The following is a 14839-nucleotide window of genomic DNA, read 5'->3' as shown; positions in this document are numbered from 1 at the left end:
TGGCTTTTGTGTTTGAGCCACAGTAGTTGCAAGATGGCTACCAGTCCACTAGGCATCACACCCTCATTCAGCAGCATCAAAGAAATGAAGGGGAAATTTCTCATTACTATCGGAGAGGAAAACATTTTCCATCCAGTACCCACTACCTCATCACACTTCACCTTGGTGTCACTTGCCAGAAACGGGTTTTACACTGCCTTGCCACCTCCACCCCTCTCAACCAATCATTGGCAAAGAAGAGTGAAATTAACATGATGGCAAAGACCAATCCTGACTTGGAGAGGCCTATCTTCCTCAAGCACACTCTGGCAAGATACCTGATCAAAATTGGGGTTCTATTTTCAAGGAAGAAGGGGGAAATGACTCTTTGGTAAGCAACCAACAATGTCTGCTCTAAGTCCTAATAGAAGCACTGGTGTTCAGCAAGCTGCAGTTACCCAAACATTCAAGAAACATGAGGAGCTTGAAATTCTAAACCAAATTATAAGAATTATCATTTTAATTTTCATGTGTATAATATCTAAATACACACCAACTATAATTTTCAAAGCAAATTTCCTTAAGAAGCTGTAAAACTGACCACACAACTGTAAATTCCTTGGAGTAGTTCTTAAAGCCTTTACCGAATGCCCCAGAATGATGGGTATTAGTCACAGAGGTTCTTTTCAATATGCCTAATAGCAGAAACGAATGTTCTTTTTTTTTTTTTTTTTTTGAGACGGAGTCTCGCTGTGCCGCCCGGGCTGGAGTGCAGTGGCGCGATCTCAGCTCACTGCAAGCTCCGCCTCCCGGGTTTACGCCATTCTCCTGCCTCAGCCTCCCGAGTAGCTGGGACTACAGGCGCCTGCCACTACGCCCGGCTAATTTTTTTTTATTTTTAGTAGAGACGGGGTTTCACTGTGTTAGCCAGGGTGGTCTCGATCTCCTGACCTCGTGATCCGCCCGCCTCGGCCTCCCAAAGGGCTGGGATTACAGGCGTGAGCCACCGCACCTGGCCAGAAAGGAATGTTAACGAGCAAGCCTCCTATTCTCCTGCCTCAGCCTCCTGAGTAGCTGGGACTACAGGCGCCCGCCACCGCGCCCGGCTAATTTTTTGTATTTTTAGTAGAGACGGGGTTTCACCGGAGAACACGAACTTTTTGAGTAAAACTGGTTTCCAAACCTGTACTGAAGGTCAACACTATCCAGTGGTGCTCATTCCTTAAAATATGGTATCACCTGGAGCTCATAAGGCATAAATGAGATGACAATGTGAAGCCTCACAAGCCAGGATCTGGCACTTCGTACTGAAGTCCAGCGAAAATACAGGAGACTCTGAACCAGGGTAGTAGGACTGCTGGGGTGATGGGAGGATGGGGAGGCTAGCGAACAGAGTCTGAACAATCATTTCCAAAGCTAATCTTAACAATAACTATCCTGTGAAAGAATTACTACTCCGCTAAAGATCTACCAGGCAATCAAAGTTAACTTCTAAACATCAGCAGTGATCAGGAAAAATTAAATACCATCAGTAGGCAAGTGGAAACTAGTAAAAGTGACTATAATATAATAAACTGATAAAAAGCTTTGGCTGACCTAAGACTTTATTTACTGTGCCTTACATGTCTCCACCCCATTTCAGCCTTGATCTTACACTTACTGAAATTCCCTGCCTTCTTCCTTCACTAACCACTTCAATGAACTTGTGTGTGCATTCACACCTGTTATTACACGGGTTCATTCACTGCAACTAGATCTCAACAGTTAATTGGCACAGGAAACAAAACAGAAATGTAAGTGGGATAGAGTGGAATGCTCTCTGAAGACTTTAGATCTGACTCTGGCATTAAGTGAGCCATTGAAGGTTCCTCCTAAACCGTAAAGTCAGAGTCCCTTCTGTCTATAAAATTGAGTGATTCTATGAAGTGTCATTACTGAGTTGGATGTCAGCCCAGCCTAGCAGTAGAGGTCAATGTTCCCCAAGGGTAGTTCTACCAGAAGTAAAAGGCTAAGAAAGGGCCTTTGAGCTGTACAGAGCTGTATGGCCTTTAGGCTTCTACATGACCTTTAGGAGGTCACTACCCTTCTTGAACCCCAGTGTCCTCATCTGTAAAATGGGATCATAACACCCTTAGGGCAGGTTGCAGCGAGGATTAAATGAGATCAGGGATGTGATGCATCTCTTGTGGTTCCTGGCACTAAAGAGGCACTCAAAAAATGGTAGTTACTGTTACTGCTTTCATTATGGAATCACCAATACATACTTACCTAAAGAAACAACAGCAACACTCTCTGGCAAGAAATGTAATCTGTATCGGATCAGTAAATGCACCAATATGATGCAGATAGCTGTAGACAAAAAAAAAATAAGATATTGTTTTTAAAAAATACCCAATTTTGAATGATAAACACCAAGTTCCAGTCAGTGGTATCTCTGGGGGGTCCTCACAGAAATGGACAAGTGGAATAACACAGTGAACTTCAGCTGTGCTTTTCATGTCTCATTTCTTAAACTGGAGGTACATTTACAATGTTTATTATATTTTCTCCATACTTCTTTGTCTGCCTGAACTACTTTGTTTTCCAGTAGTTATTGGAAAAGGAACAGAAATCTACTTTTTTTGAGACAGAGTCTCACTGTGTCACCCAAGCTGGAGTGTAGTGGTATGATCTAGGCTCACTGCAGTCTCAACTTCCCGGGCCCAGGTGATTCTCCCATCTCAGCCTTCCAAGTAGCTGGGACTACAGGCACATGCCACCACACACAGCTAATTTTTTTTGTACTTTTAGTAGAGACGGGGTTTTGCCACGTTGCACAGGCTGGTCTCCAACTCTTGGGCTCAAGCAATCCATCCACCTTGGCCTCCCAAAGTGCTGGGATTACAGGTGTGAGCCACAGTGCCCAGCCAGAAATCTATTTTTTTACATAAGCTATTAAACCTTATATAATCATTTAAAATTATTCAAATTTTTCTGATTCTGAGAAATGGTCTTCAACTTTTTGGAAGTGATTATCAACTAGAACACTCTATGTGGTGAAGAGGAAGTCAATGAAATCAATCACTTTTACATAAATGTAACTACAACAGATTGCATTGACACAAATTAGTTTGCCACCATGTGACTGGCTCTTAACATGGAGGGAAGTGAGGGTTTTACAAACAGGAAAAAGTAAACACTTTGGTTTGGTGACAAGAACATCAGAGATCTGAATATGGAACACTCCTGCTCCGCAGCTGGGTGCAGCTGTGTCCTGCCATTCTCATTGGCTGAGGGCTTCCCATGAGCCATGAACTAGGCTGAACACCCCAACTACTCTCTCATTTAATCCTCCAGCTCCCCTCTGAACTAGCTGTCATTACCACTATCTTCTCTGATTACAGATCAGAAAACTGAGGCTTCAAGACATCACAGCACCTGTCACACCACTGGTAGGTGCTGCAGTATTGAGTCAGATTCCAAATCTGTGCTCTTAACCACAGTGTACCCCACCACCTCCCTCCTGGCTGGATGCCTTCACTCCTCAACCTCCAAAATACAATAATGTCTAACTTTCTTCACAGAGGTGTTGTCATGAAAGAAAATAAGAAGATGTAAAATAAAATGATTTGAAAGGGATATTTCTGCCCCCCACCCAAAAAAATAAGGTATTTCACAAAAATTATTCCTGAATGTAATTTCCTAATCCAAATGTTAGTATGCATGTCTCTTTCTTTTATTGGGCACCTAGATAGTATACCAGCTCATCAACCCCAGTATTTATTAACAGGACTAAAATTAATTTTGTTATTTTTTTCAAGGAACTGTTTAAACAATCCACATGGCTGTTAACTGGTCACACTCAGAGGCTGCACTGACAAATGAGGTTTATTTAATCCCACCAAAAAGCACCAGGTGGCCAGAGTGTTGTAAATGTAGACATTTTGTCCTCTTTTCATTTTGCGCTTTAAACTATCAATCTGTGGTGTTATTTTTATAGAAATATTTAACCTAGTTAGAAATCCTACATTAAATACTAAGGGCAAGAAAAAAGTTCCAGTGCATAAACATAACATGTGACTAATGAACATGCTCAATGTCTAGACAAAACAAAAAAAGGCAAATAAGCACATAAGTGGACAGAAAATAGACCAAGAGAGTTGAACCAGTTTCTGCTCTTCCTTTGTACCAAGCTAGATTTTTAAAAATTTAAGTTATTCTCATACACAGATCAAACAACTCTTTGCAGCTTTAAGAGCAAAGGGGGGAACTGTCTACTACAGAAAGAGGTAAATATAAGGTTCATCAATGCCAAGTAATAGCTTTCAGCCATTAAAAAGAATAAAGTCAGAAAAGACAATCCATAGAAGGGGAGAAAATATTTGCAAATCATGTATCTGATAAGGGTGTAGTATCCACAATATATAAAGAACTCTTAAACTCAACAGCCAAGAGACAAACACCACAGCTTTTTTTTTTTTTTTTTTTAGACGGAGTCTTGCTCTGTCGCCCAGGCTTGAGTGCAGTGGCACGATCTCGGCTCACTGCAAGTTCTGCCTCCCGGGTACACGCCATTCTCCCGCCTCAGCCTCCAGAGTAGCTGGGACTACAGGCACCTGCCACCATGCCTGGTTAATTTTTTGTATTTTTTAGTAGAGACGGGGTTTCACCGTATTAGCCAGGATGGTCTCGATCTTCTGACCTCGTGATCTGCCCGCCTCGGCCTCCCAAAGTGCTGGGATTACAGGTGTGAGCCACCACGCCCAGCCAAACACCACAGCTTTTAAATGGGCATAGGACATGAATAGACAAAAGATGCTCAACATCAACAGTCACTAGGGAAACTAAAATCAAAATACAATGATTCACTGGAAGGACATGTAAGATTTTTTAAAAAAATACAGTGAGTGCAGTGGCTCACACCTGTAATCCCAGCACTTTGGGAGGCCGAGGCAAGCAGATCACCTGAGGTCAGGAGTTCAAGACCAGCCTGGCCAACATGGTGAAATGCCATCTCTACTAAAAACACAAAAATTAGCAGGGTGTGGTAGTGCACACCTATAATCCCAGTTACATGGGAGGCTGAGATAGGAGAATCACTTGAACCCAGGAGGCAGAGGCTGCAGTGAGCCAAGATCATGCCACTGCACTCTAGCCTGGGAGACAGAGCAAGACTCCATCTCAAAAAAAAACAAAAACAAAAACAAAAAAAAAAACCAATTTCATATCCACTAGGATAGCTATACGTTTTTTCTTCCCCTGAGACAGGGTCTCGCTCTGTCACCCAGGCTGGAGTGCAGTGGTGCAATCTCAGCTCACTGCAACCTCCACCTCCCAGATTCAAATGATTCTAGTGCCTCAGCCTCCCAAATAGCTAGGACTACAGGTGTATGCCACCACGTCCACGCCCACCTAATTTTTTTGTATTTTTAGTAGAGACAGGGTTTCGCCATATTGCCAGGCTGGTCTCGAACTCCTGGCCTCAAGTGATCTGCCCACCTCAGCCTCCCAAAGTGCTGAGATTGCAGGTATAAGCCACCACACCCAGTCTATCATTTTTTTTTAAACCAGAAAATAAGTGTTGGCAAGAACATGGAGAAATTGGAACCCTTGTAAAATGGTGCAGCCCCTGTGGAAAACATTTGCTAGTTTCTGAGAAAGTTAAACACAGAGTAACCATTTGACTCTGCAATTCCACTTGTAGGTATATATCCAAAAGAAATAAAAACATTTATCCACACAAAAGCCTGTACAGAAATGCTCACTGCAGAAGTATTCACAATAGCCCAAAGGTAGAAACAATCCAAATGTTCACTGATGAATGAATAAACATCATGTGGTATATCCATACAGTGGAATATTACTCAGCCATAAAAAAGAATGCAATTCTAATATACGCTATAACATGAATCTTGAGAACATTATGCTAAGTAATAGAAACTAGACACAAAAGACCACATATAAATGGTTTCATTTATACGAAGTATTGTAAATAGGCAAATTCCTAGAGACAGAAAGCAGAATAGTGGTTGCCAAGGACTAGAAGAGGGAGGGATGGGAAACGACTGCTTTTAATGGTTTTCTTTTGGGGTGAAGAAAATGTTCTGAAAGTAGATAGTAGTGATGGCTGCACAACATTGTGAATGTACTAGATGCTGCTGAACTGTACATTTTAAAGTGTTCAAAATTGTAAATGTATGTTATGTGCATTTTACTACAAAAAAAAAAAAAAAAGAATGAGGTAGACAGAAAAAACACCAACACAATGATCTCCAAGACATTCTGTGAGATGAAAAGGCAAGTTATAGGACCCCACTTAAGTCGAAACAAATTCGCAACTCCAAACATGTATTATTTGTGTTTGTGTATGTGCTTATGAACATACATCTGTATACACAAAAACAAGCACATGTTTTCAAGTACACTTGGAAAAAAACCGAGCAAGAAAGGGCAAAAACTGTGTGGTATGGAGGGTGTGCTTCCAATTTTTCATGCCTAGAGTAATGACTATGGAAAAAATATAAAACACATATCAATTGTAATAACTCCATTAAGTTTCGAGGCCCATAAAATGTATGTGTCAAATAATGTTAATTATTTATCTAGTGTAAGTAAATAACAATGATTCCCCATTTTTTCTTGTGGAGTCAAAGATCAACAATAGTTAAATGCAAGTCGACTGATTTCAAGTTTCTAAAAGTCAAAAGTAACTACAGAGTTTTGTCATCCCTTCTCAACAAAGAGGAACACACTGTAATCCTGTGATGTGCTTAGAGGACACAAAAGTTACCATTTCATTTGAATTAACTAAAAGAGTAACCAAATGTGGCAAATAAATTCCAGGTCAGGAGTTCTGAGGTCTAGAATAAACTATAGGCTAATTTACCTTAATTCATTTGAGTTCATTTATTCATGAATTAGTAAGTTACCGAATAACAGTAATTTTTAAAAACATTATCAGATTTACATTGTTTGAACTGGGTGTGGTGGCTCACACCTATAATCCTAGCACTTTGGGAGGCTGAGGCAGGTGGACCATCTGAGGTCAGGAGTTCAAGACCAGCCTGGCCAACACGGCGAAACACCATCTCTACTAAAAATACAAAAATCAGCTGGGTGTGGTTGTGGGCACTTGTAACCACAGCTACTTGGGAGCCTGAGGAAGGAAAATCACTTGAACTCAGGAGGCGGAAGTTGCAGTGAGGTGAGATCTCACCACTGTACTCCAGCCTGGGCAACAGAACGAGATTCCATCTCGGAAAAAAAAAAAAAAAAAAAGATTTTCAGTGTTTGGATATCTAACCAGAAATAAATAATAATATGCAACAGGGAAACAATGCCTTCAAATTTACTTAAAAAGAAAGCATCATTCTATTCTGCTAATACATGCTGACCTCCACATAAGCAGAGACAGTAACTCATAAACTATCAAGAATCTGATTAGGTGAAAATGAAACCCACCTAACATTGGTGTGACTCTAGAGTCTAGGTTTATAATCCGTTTGGAGAGGACAATCCAAGAGAAATATACAGGACTATTAAATACAGTTCAGCCTTTCTGGCCCCAAAGATAATACTATTAACACTGGGCAGGATTTTGCCTGGTATAAAAGGTACATTATAGAAACCTGTTTTGTGGTCTTTTGTACAGCTAATCTTAAATGCTCCACACCCTGGAAGTTACTTAAAAGTCCTATTATACTTTTCAATTTCCCTTAAAAAAAAGTGACTGCAAAAGTTGTTTTTCTTTTTTTTCAGGTCTGCCTTTTATATTGTCTAACACATCAAATTGACAGCAATGTAAATAGACTAATAATACTCCTCAATCCTGAAGGAAGACTTCAGCTACTAAAGATTTCTTAATCAAGAAAAGAAATGCTTTTCTTTGTCTTCGACTACTATCGCAAAAGAAAAAAGAAAACAAAAAAGAGTCCTTCATTGTTGAAGTAATCCCCTATCAATAGAATTCAACTACATTTACAGGGTAAAAAATTACCAGGGTGTATTAAATCTATATGAGACATTGTATACTTCTGGTCTGTGTACTTTTTCAGTATGGGTTTAAAAGTTTCTGAAACTATGACAGACAAGGATGAGTCCTAAGATTTCAAATAAAAAGACTGTATTATTAAAATCTTTTATTTTTTATAGAGACAGAGTCTCACTACGTTGCCCGGGCTGGTCTCAAACTGCTGGCCTCAAGTGTATTATTAAAATTTTTGACCACTTACCAGAGATAAATGTAAGAGAAGTTATACTTTTCCTTCAAAAACAGTCCTAATACACATCAGAGAAATAAAAAAAAAACAAAACAGTTCCACCTTTCAACTTTCTGAAAAGATCTAATCTCATTAGGAATATGACTTTGGTATCATTAAAGAAAAGCAGCAAATGAAATGTTTGTTTCACTTTCAAACAAGAATTTGTTTTTGTTTTTTTGGGGGGTGGAAGATGGTTTCCCTCTTGTCACTCAGGCTGGAGTGCAGTGGTGCAATCTCGGCTCACCGCAACCTCCGCTTCCCAGGGTTCAAGTGATTCTCCTGCCTCAGCCTCCCAAGAAGGTGAGGTTACAGGGGCACACCACCATGTCCTGCTAAAATTTTTTGTATTTTTAGTAGAGATGGGGTTTCACCATGTTGGCCAGGCTGGTCTCGAACTCCTGACCTTAGATGATCCACGCGCCTTGGCCTCCCAAAGTGCTGGGATTACAGGCCAGGTGCAGTGGCTCACGCCTGTAATCCCAGCACTTTGGGAGGCTGAGGCAGGCAGATCATGAGGTCAGCAGATCAAGACCATCCTGGCCAACACTGTGAAACCCCATCTCTACTAAAAATACAAAAAATTAGCTGGGCGTGGTGGTGGGCACCTGTAGTCCCAGCTACTTGGGAGGCTGAGGCAGGAGAATGGCGTGAATCTGGGAGGCGGAGCTTGCAGTGAGCTGAGATCTCGCCATGGCACTCCAGCCTGGGCAACAGCAAGACTCCATCTCAAAAATAAAAACAAAAAAAACAAAAAAACAATTTGAACTTGGGTCAAACTCAAAGCTATTTATTCCTTAGCTAATCAAAAGTGGTTGTGTAGTTTCAACTGGATTTCTTTTTTGTTTGTTTTTTGAGATGGAGTTATAGGCACTCTGGGAGGCATTTAAGTTTTTGTCTTTTATCGAAACCTCTCGACAGCTATCTGGTAACCTGGTTATCAGTCTCTAGTCTTATACTAGCCCAGTATGACAATCACTTGACTTCTCTATGCTGAAATTTCCTCACACACTAAAAGAGAAGGTTGAACAAAATTAGTTTTTTTTTTTTTTTTTTCCCTGCTTTAAGACAGTGCCTTACTCTGTCTCCCAGGCTGGAGTATAGTGGCACGATCTTGGCTCACTGCAGCCTCCGCCTCCCAGGTTCAAGCAATTCTCCTGCCTCAGCCTCCTGAGTAGCTGGGATTACAGGCACATACCACCATGCCCGGCTAATTTTTGTAATTTCAGTAGAGACAGAGTTTCACCATGTTGGCCAGGCTGGTCTCGAACTCCTGACCTCAAGTGATCCATCCGCCTCGGCCTCCCAAAGTGTTGGTATTACCAGCATGATACACCGCACCTGGCCCAAAATGAAGTTTTCAGAGAGTGAATGCATTTAAACAAAAATAGCACATAACTAAATTAACAATACAGGTGGTGCACAGATACGGCAAAAGTCATGACCATGGTTAATGAGAATGACAGAGGTTAAGGAAAACAGGGTGCTAGGGCAAGGATTTCTGCTCTTTCAATCAGCAGCAAAACCGTTAAATAAAATTCACATGGAAGTCTAACAAATATGAACACAAAATGCTGCTCTGATTGAAGCTAGGAGCAGAGGGTCAGATATTCTCCCATCTGACTCCTCCCACTTTCTGCCACCCTACCCCCTGCTCCTTCCTCCCCTGCACACACGCATACTCCTTTGAGCAGAACCTGAAATTCATTAAACTAGATGTTCAAGATTCTTTTTTTTTTTTTGAGACAGAGTCTCGCTCTGTCATTCAGGCTGGAGTGCAGTGGCGTGATCTCGGCTAACTGCAACCTCTGCCTCCCAGGTTCAAGTGATTCTTGTGCCTCAGCCCCCTGAGTAACTGCAATTACATGCATGTGCCACTACGTCCAACTAATTTTGTATTTTTAGTAGATACAGGGTTTCACCACATTGGCCAGGCTGGTCTTGATTTCCTAACCTCAAGTGATCCACCTGAGTCTCCCAAAGTGCTGAGATGTCAGGTGTGAGCCACCGCGCCGGGCCTCAAGATTCTTTCTAGGCCAAAATTTTTTAAATCCTTCTTTCAAAGGCTAAGATACTACATTAAGAGCTCTTCGGGAGGCCGGGCGCGGTGGCTCAAGCCTGTAATCCCAGCACTGTGGGAGGCCGAGACAGGCGGATCACAAGGTCAGGAGATCGAGACCATCCTGGCAAACACGGTGAAACCCCGTCTCTACTAAAAAAAAAAATACAAAAAACTAGCCGGGCGAGGTGGCGGGTGCCTGTAGTCCCAGCTACTCGGGAGGCTGAGGCAGGAGAATGGCGTAAACCTGGGAGGCAGAGCTTGTAGTGAGCTGAGATCTGGCCACTGCACTCCAGCCTGGGCGATAAAGCGAGACTCCATCTCAAAAAAAAAAAAAAAAAAAAAAAAAAAAAAAGAGCTCTTCGGAACTTGCTAAGCGCCATGATTTTATAAAGAGAGTTCCCTGTTACGATGTTATAAACTGAACATGTTCCCTCAGTGTTTGATATGAAAACCAAATGGGAGGAAGACTTGACACAGTCAAGAGGAGTGACAGGGTTAAACACACAGACCAAGTACACAGACACTGGGGATGGCAGATGATGGGGATGACAGTGTCCATATTCACCTAGGACAAGGAGACTGAAGAAAATGGTCATGCCACTGGACTGTTCCTCTTGCTGGGCCTGCTCCCCTGTCTGCACGGGGAGGATGGGCTTGCCAGGGGTCGGGAGCACCAGCTTCGTCGTGACAACCAGGGTAGTGTGGAGGGTGACATTGAAACCCTCATGAGTTGTATTGGGGAACCTCCTGGAGGACATAAAAAGCATAATTACATAATGGAAAAGGGTCCCAGAACATCAATTCACACACCTCACACCAGAAAGAGCAGCTGTCCAAGAATTTTATGGGATTCACAAGTCTTGTAACTAACAGTCAGGTCTTGGAGAGAAACTTACTAAGAAAATCCCTGGCTGCACAGCACTACTAGTGGCCTCTGGTGCTTTTGAATGCAGCCACAGAGGACAGGAATGGTAGGGAATTAGAGCTAGTAGAGACATGAAATGCTGCCTGCTCTTTGGCAAATACTGGGGGATTAAAAGGGAGGCGAACTGGAGTCTCATCACTATCCAAGGTCCAACATTGTTTACTTAGCACCTTTGCTTCTCCAATTTACATTCTTTTCCTTGCATTATTTCTGCAAGTTGAAGAAGCCACCTGAATTTGCCCAGTGGTTGATCTGGGCATGCCCTACCCTACTTTACAAAATCTTTCTTAGATTTCAAAAAGGCTCAAATGTCACCTCCTATTACCCCATCTTACCTCACCCGAATTTACCCACTCCACTGCTTATGTTCCCACAGCTCTTTCACACCGTGCTGGGATTGTGAACTAGTGCAATACTGTTATAATAACTGTAATTGTGACTATAAAAGTTAATATTTTCTGAGCACTGCTTCATTTCAGGAACTAGGTAACACACTACCTCTCATTTAATAGGTATAACGTCTGATTGGGTATGATTACTTTCCCTTTTTTACCCATGCATAACTAAGGCTCAGGGAGGTTGCAAAGCTTCACCAACATCTCAGTTAGTGGCAGAAACAAACTGAAAACCCAAACTTGAAATCGCTGGGCTGTATTGCCTCTTTCATTTTGTGCTGCTGAGGCCCTGTTTAGTGTCTGGGATGGAGCAGTTGCTCAGTAAGTATCTGATTACATTAAATGACCCCCATATGGCCAAGAAATATATTTGAAAAGTTATCAGGTGAAGGAGTCCAGTATCAATGAAGGGGTTCCTTATTCATCTTCACGTACTTATTCCACAAACAGTGATAGGGCATCTACAATCTGCAACAGACTCTGCCCTGTAGGTATGGAGATGACTTTTGGACTTGCTCAAAAGTACCTGGAGGACACAGATCGTCCTTCCCTAACTCCCCTTGTTCAGCTAACCCCCCCTCCTCTTTACACACCAGCTATGCTGCCTGTCACTCAAAAGCACTAAACCCTTTCTTCAACCAGACCTTTTGAACTTAATGTTACTTCTCCTACCCCTCCTTCTGGTCATTCAAGTTTCTGCTGAATGTCACTTTTTCCTAAGTGGACTCCCCAACCCTAACTCTATTCTGCTTCCTTAGGAACACTTAACCCATTCATGGCAGAGATTGCAATTTTTAGAATTGCAGACATGTGAGAAAAATCAGACCTTGGCGATGACCTTGAGCAGTAGGATATAAATAACTCCCACATGCTTAGCGTTCCAATAACAGAACACTAGGCATAAATAGGGTTAATTAATCACGATCTGAAACCATCTTGACTAATTATGGTCTTCTTTTCCCACTAGAATGGAAGCTCCCAGAGAGCGGCTCCTGGTCGGCCTCCTTTCCTACCATGTGCCCAGGGCCTGGAATTGAGTAGATGGCTAACAGTTAATGACTGAACGAAACTTAGTGAAGGAGAAAGACATGAAAACTGATCGTTACAGAGGAGGAGACGACTGGCTACGTAGGACGTGGGTGTGGAGAACCCGGACGACTTCCTGGAGGAGGCGGAAGAGGCTCAGTAACCATGAGATAACCGAAAACTGGGAAAGTAAATATGGGTTTGCATTTTCTGCAAGGCCGCTCTGGGGGCCTGCGCTGGGCGGCGGATTCCCAGCTCGAGGGACCGACCTCCAAGAGAACGCAAGGCCCACCTGGGCCCAGGCCCGCCCATCCCGCCCATCCCGCCCCCCTCGTAGGCACCAGCTTGGTCAGTCCTGGCCAACCAGCAAAAGAAGCTCCGCCTTCCGGAGCCTGAGGGCGGACTGAGGCGCTCGCTGTCACCCGCCGGGGCCCAGCCCTGCCGCCTCTGCCGCCCGGGAAAAAGCCCACTCACTCCTCTTCCGCCATCTTCTCCCCCATCCAGCGGAGCTTCCAGGACCACCGAGTTCGGAGCTGCGGGGCTAGCAGGACCCGCTTTTGCTTCCGGCTTCCGCTGGAGGCGCGGGCGGGCGAGCGGGAGGCGGGGCCTCGGCCGCGCGGGGGCGGCCCTCTGTGCCTCCGTCTCAGTGGCCCGAGGGTGGGAGAAAGCGCGTGGGAGGACTGTTTCTTAGTCCCTCCCCGGGCTTTCGGGAAGCTTGTCCGGCCTGGGCAACATGACCACCTGGGCCCGAGAGATTCCGGCTTTTCCCCATCACAGGCCGGGGACGTTTTGAGGAAACTCCTGTGAGGTCACTGTGACTCACCCTGAGGGCAAGCAAGCACCCTCCGCCCAGTGCTCTCGACTTCGCTGTGCTAAAAGAGTTTGAAAAGGGATGCCCAGCCTGTAGCCTAAGCTGAGAGACCCCAGGGGGACACTTCCGCAACCCGAGCCTCAGTTTCCTTCGGCTGTGGAAAGAAATAACCGCCTGGACTTGACAGGACAGTGCAGCATTCCATCTGTAAACATGGATTGAATTCAGACTATATGCCTAGCGTTAAAATGGATGCTGATGATCTAGGGGTGGACCATTCATTAAACAGTTCATTGATTCAACACATGATTAGTAGATGCCTTCTATGTGCCTAGCAGTGGCCGGTGGGGTGGGGATGCGGGGAGGGAACAAGGTGAGGTGGGAGGGGTAGGTGAGACCCCCATCGGGAGGACTGGGACCCTATCGTAAGGACTTTGGACTTTATTGACCGCTTCTGTTGCTACCTCCCTTCCTGATCCAAGCCACTCTATCTCATCTGGATAATTGCAAGGCTCCATTCAGGGTCTCTGACTCACCCCTGTTCCTTATGGATTTCCACACAGCAGCTGGAGTGATCCCTTAACTCATCACTCCTCTGCTTAAACCCTCCAATGGCTTCCAATCTCCATCAGAGAAAAAAACCTTGGGGAATGTACAGGACTCAACCCTGCCCCCTTTTTCCCCTCTGAAGTGTGTGGGAGGGGGACATGGGGCTCTATATCTCCCCTCCCACACACTTTCACTTTCCACTGTTGTCACAGACTCACCAGGAATACTTCCATCCTTGCACTTGCTGAGCCTTTATCTAGAATGCTCTTCTTCTGGGTGGCTCTTTGGCTCCCACCTCTCCTAAGTTTGGCCTTTTATTTAACCCTTATCTTGTGTGTTAGACCTCCTTGACCACCCTACTTAAAATCCAAGGCCTCCCGCCTTCCCTAAACTGTTTTTCCACATGACACCTAACCCACCGTATGTTTTACTTATACACTTGTTTATTAACCATCTCCCTCCATGAGAACGGAAGCTTCATGAATGCAGAAATTTTTGTCTTTTGTTCTCCATTTTATCTTTAATGCCTACAACAGTATCTGGCACATAATAGACACTCAATAATAAATAATCATTGAATACATAAATCAGTTAATTCTAGGTGTGTTAGGAAGTCACAGAAGGGTTTTGAACTGAGAAGTAACATGAGCTTTACTGCCTGGGAGCTGACTGGGTGTTGGCGAGAGAGAGAGGATGGAAGCCCCAAAGCCAGTGAGGAGGCTTTTGCAATAATCTAGGTGACAGCTGATGGCAGTTTGGATGAAAGTAATACTGAGGAGGTGGCAGGAATGGTTGGACTCCTGGATGCATAACTGAAGATAGGGTTTGCTGATGGACTACGGCGTCTGAAAGAGG

General features: G+C 43.7%; 1 protein-coding gene across 18 annotated transcripts in view; it reads right to left on the bottom strand.

Annotated features, from left to right (window-relative positions):
• The window catches only part of SLC9A8 (solute carrier family 9 member A8), an 82080-nt gene extending 68933 nt beyond the window's left edge, over window positions 1-13147 (bottom strand). For 16 of the 18 annotated variants that reach the window (XR_012419536.1, XR_006689926.2, XR_006689927.2 and 13 more), the window contains exons 1-3: window positions 13099-13147; window positions 10844-11025; window positions 2248-2328 (exon numbers count right to left, since the gene is read on the bottom strand). Coding sequence is in view for 6 of the 18 variants with exons in the window: in XM_045363102.2 (XP_045219037.1) it covers window positions 2248-2328; window positions 10844-11025; window positions 13099-13124 (289 nt within the window). In the remaining 12 variants the exon portion in view is untranslated. Of the gene's footprint in view, window positions 1-2247; window positions 2329-10843; window positions 11026-12704 lie in introns of all 18 variants that reach the window. The other 2 variants (XM_074005530.1, XM_045363104.2) reach the window with 2 other exon arrangements.
• Window positions 13148-14839: the final 1692 nt, after the last annotated feature.

The sequence above is a fragment of the Macaca fascicularis genome, chromosome 10, assembly GCF_037993035.2.
Source record: "Macaca fascicularis isolate 582-1 chromosome 10, T2T-MFA8v1.1".
Taxonomy (NCBI): Eukaryota; Metazoa; Chordata; class Mammalia; order Primates; family Cercopithecidae; genus Macaca; species Macaca fascicularis.
This window is presented reverse-complemented; position numbering and strand designations above follow the sequence as displayed.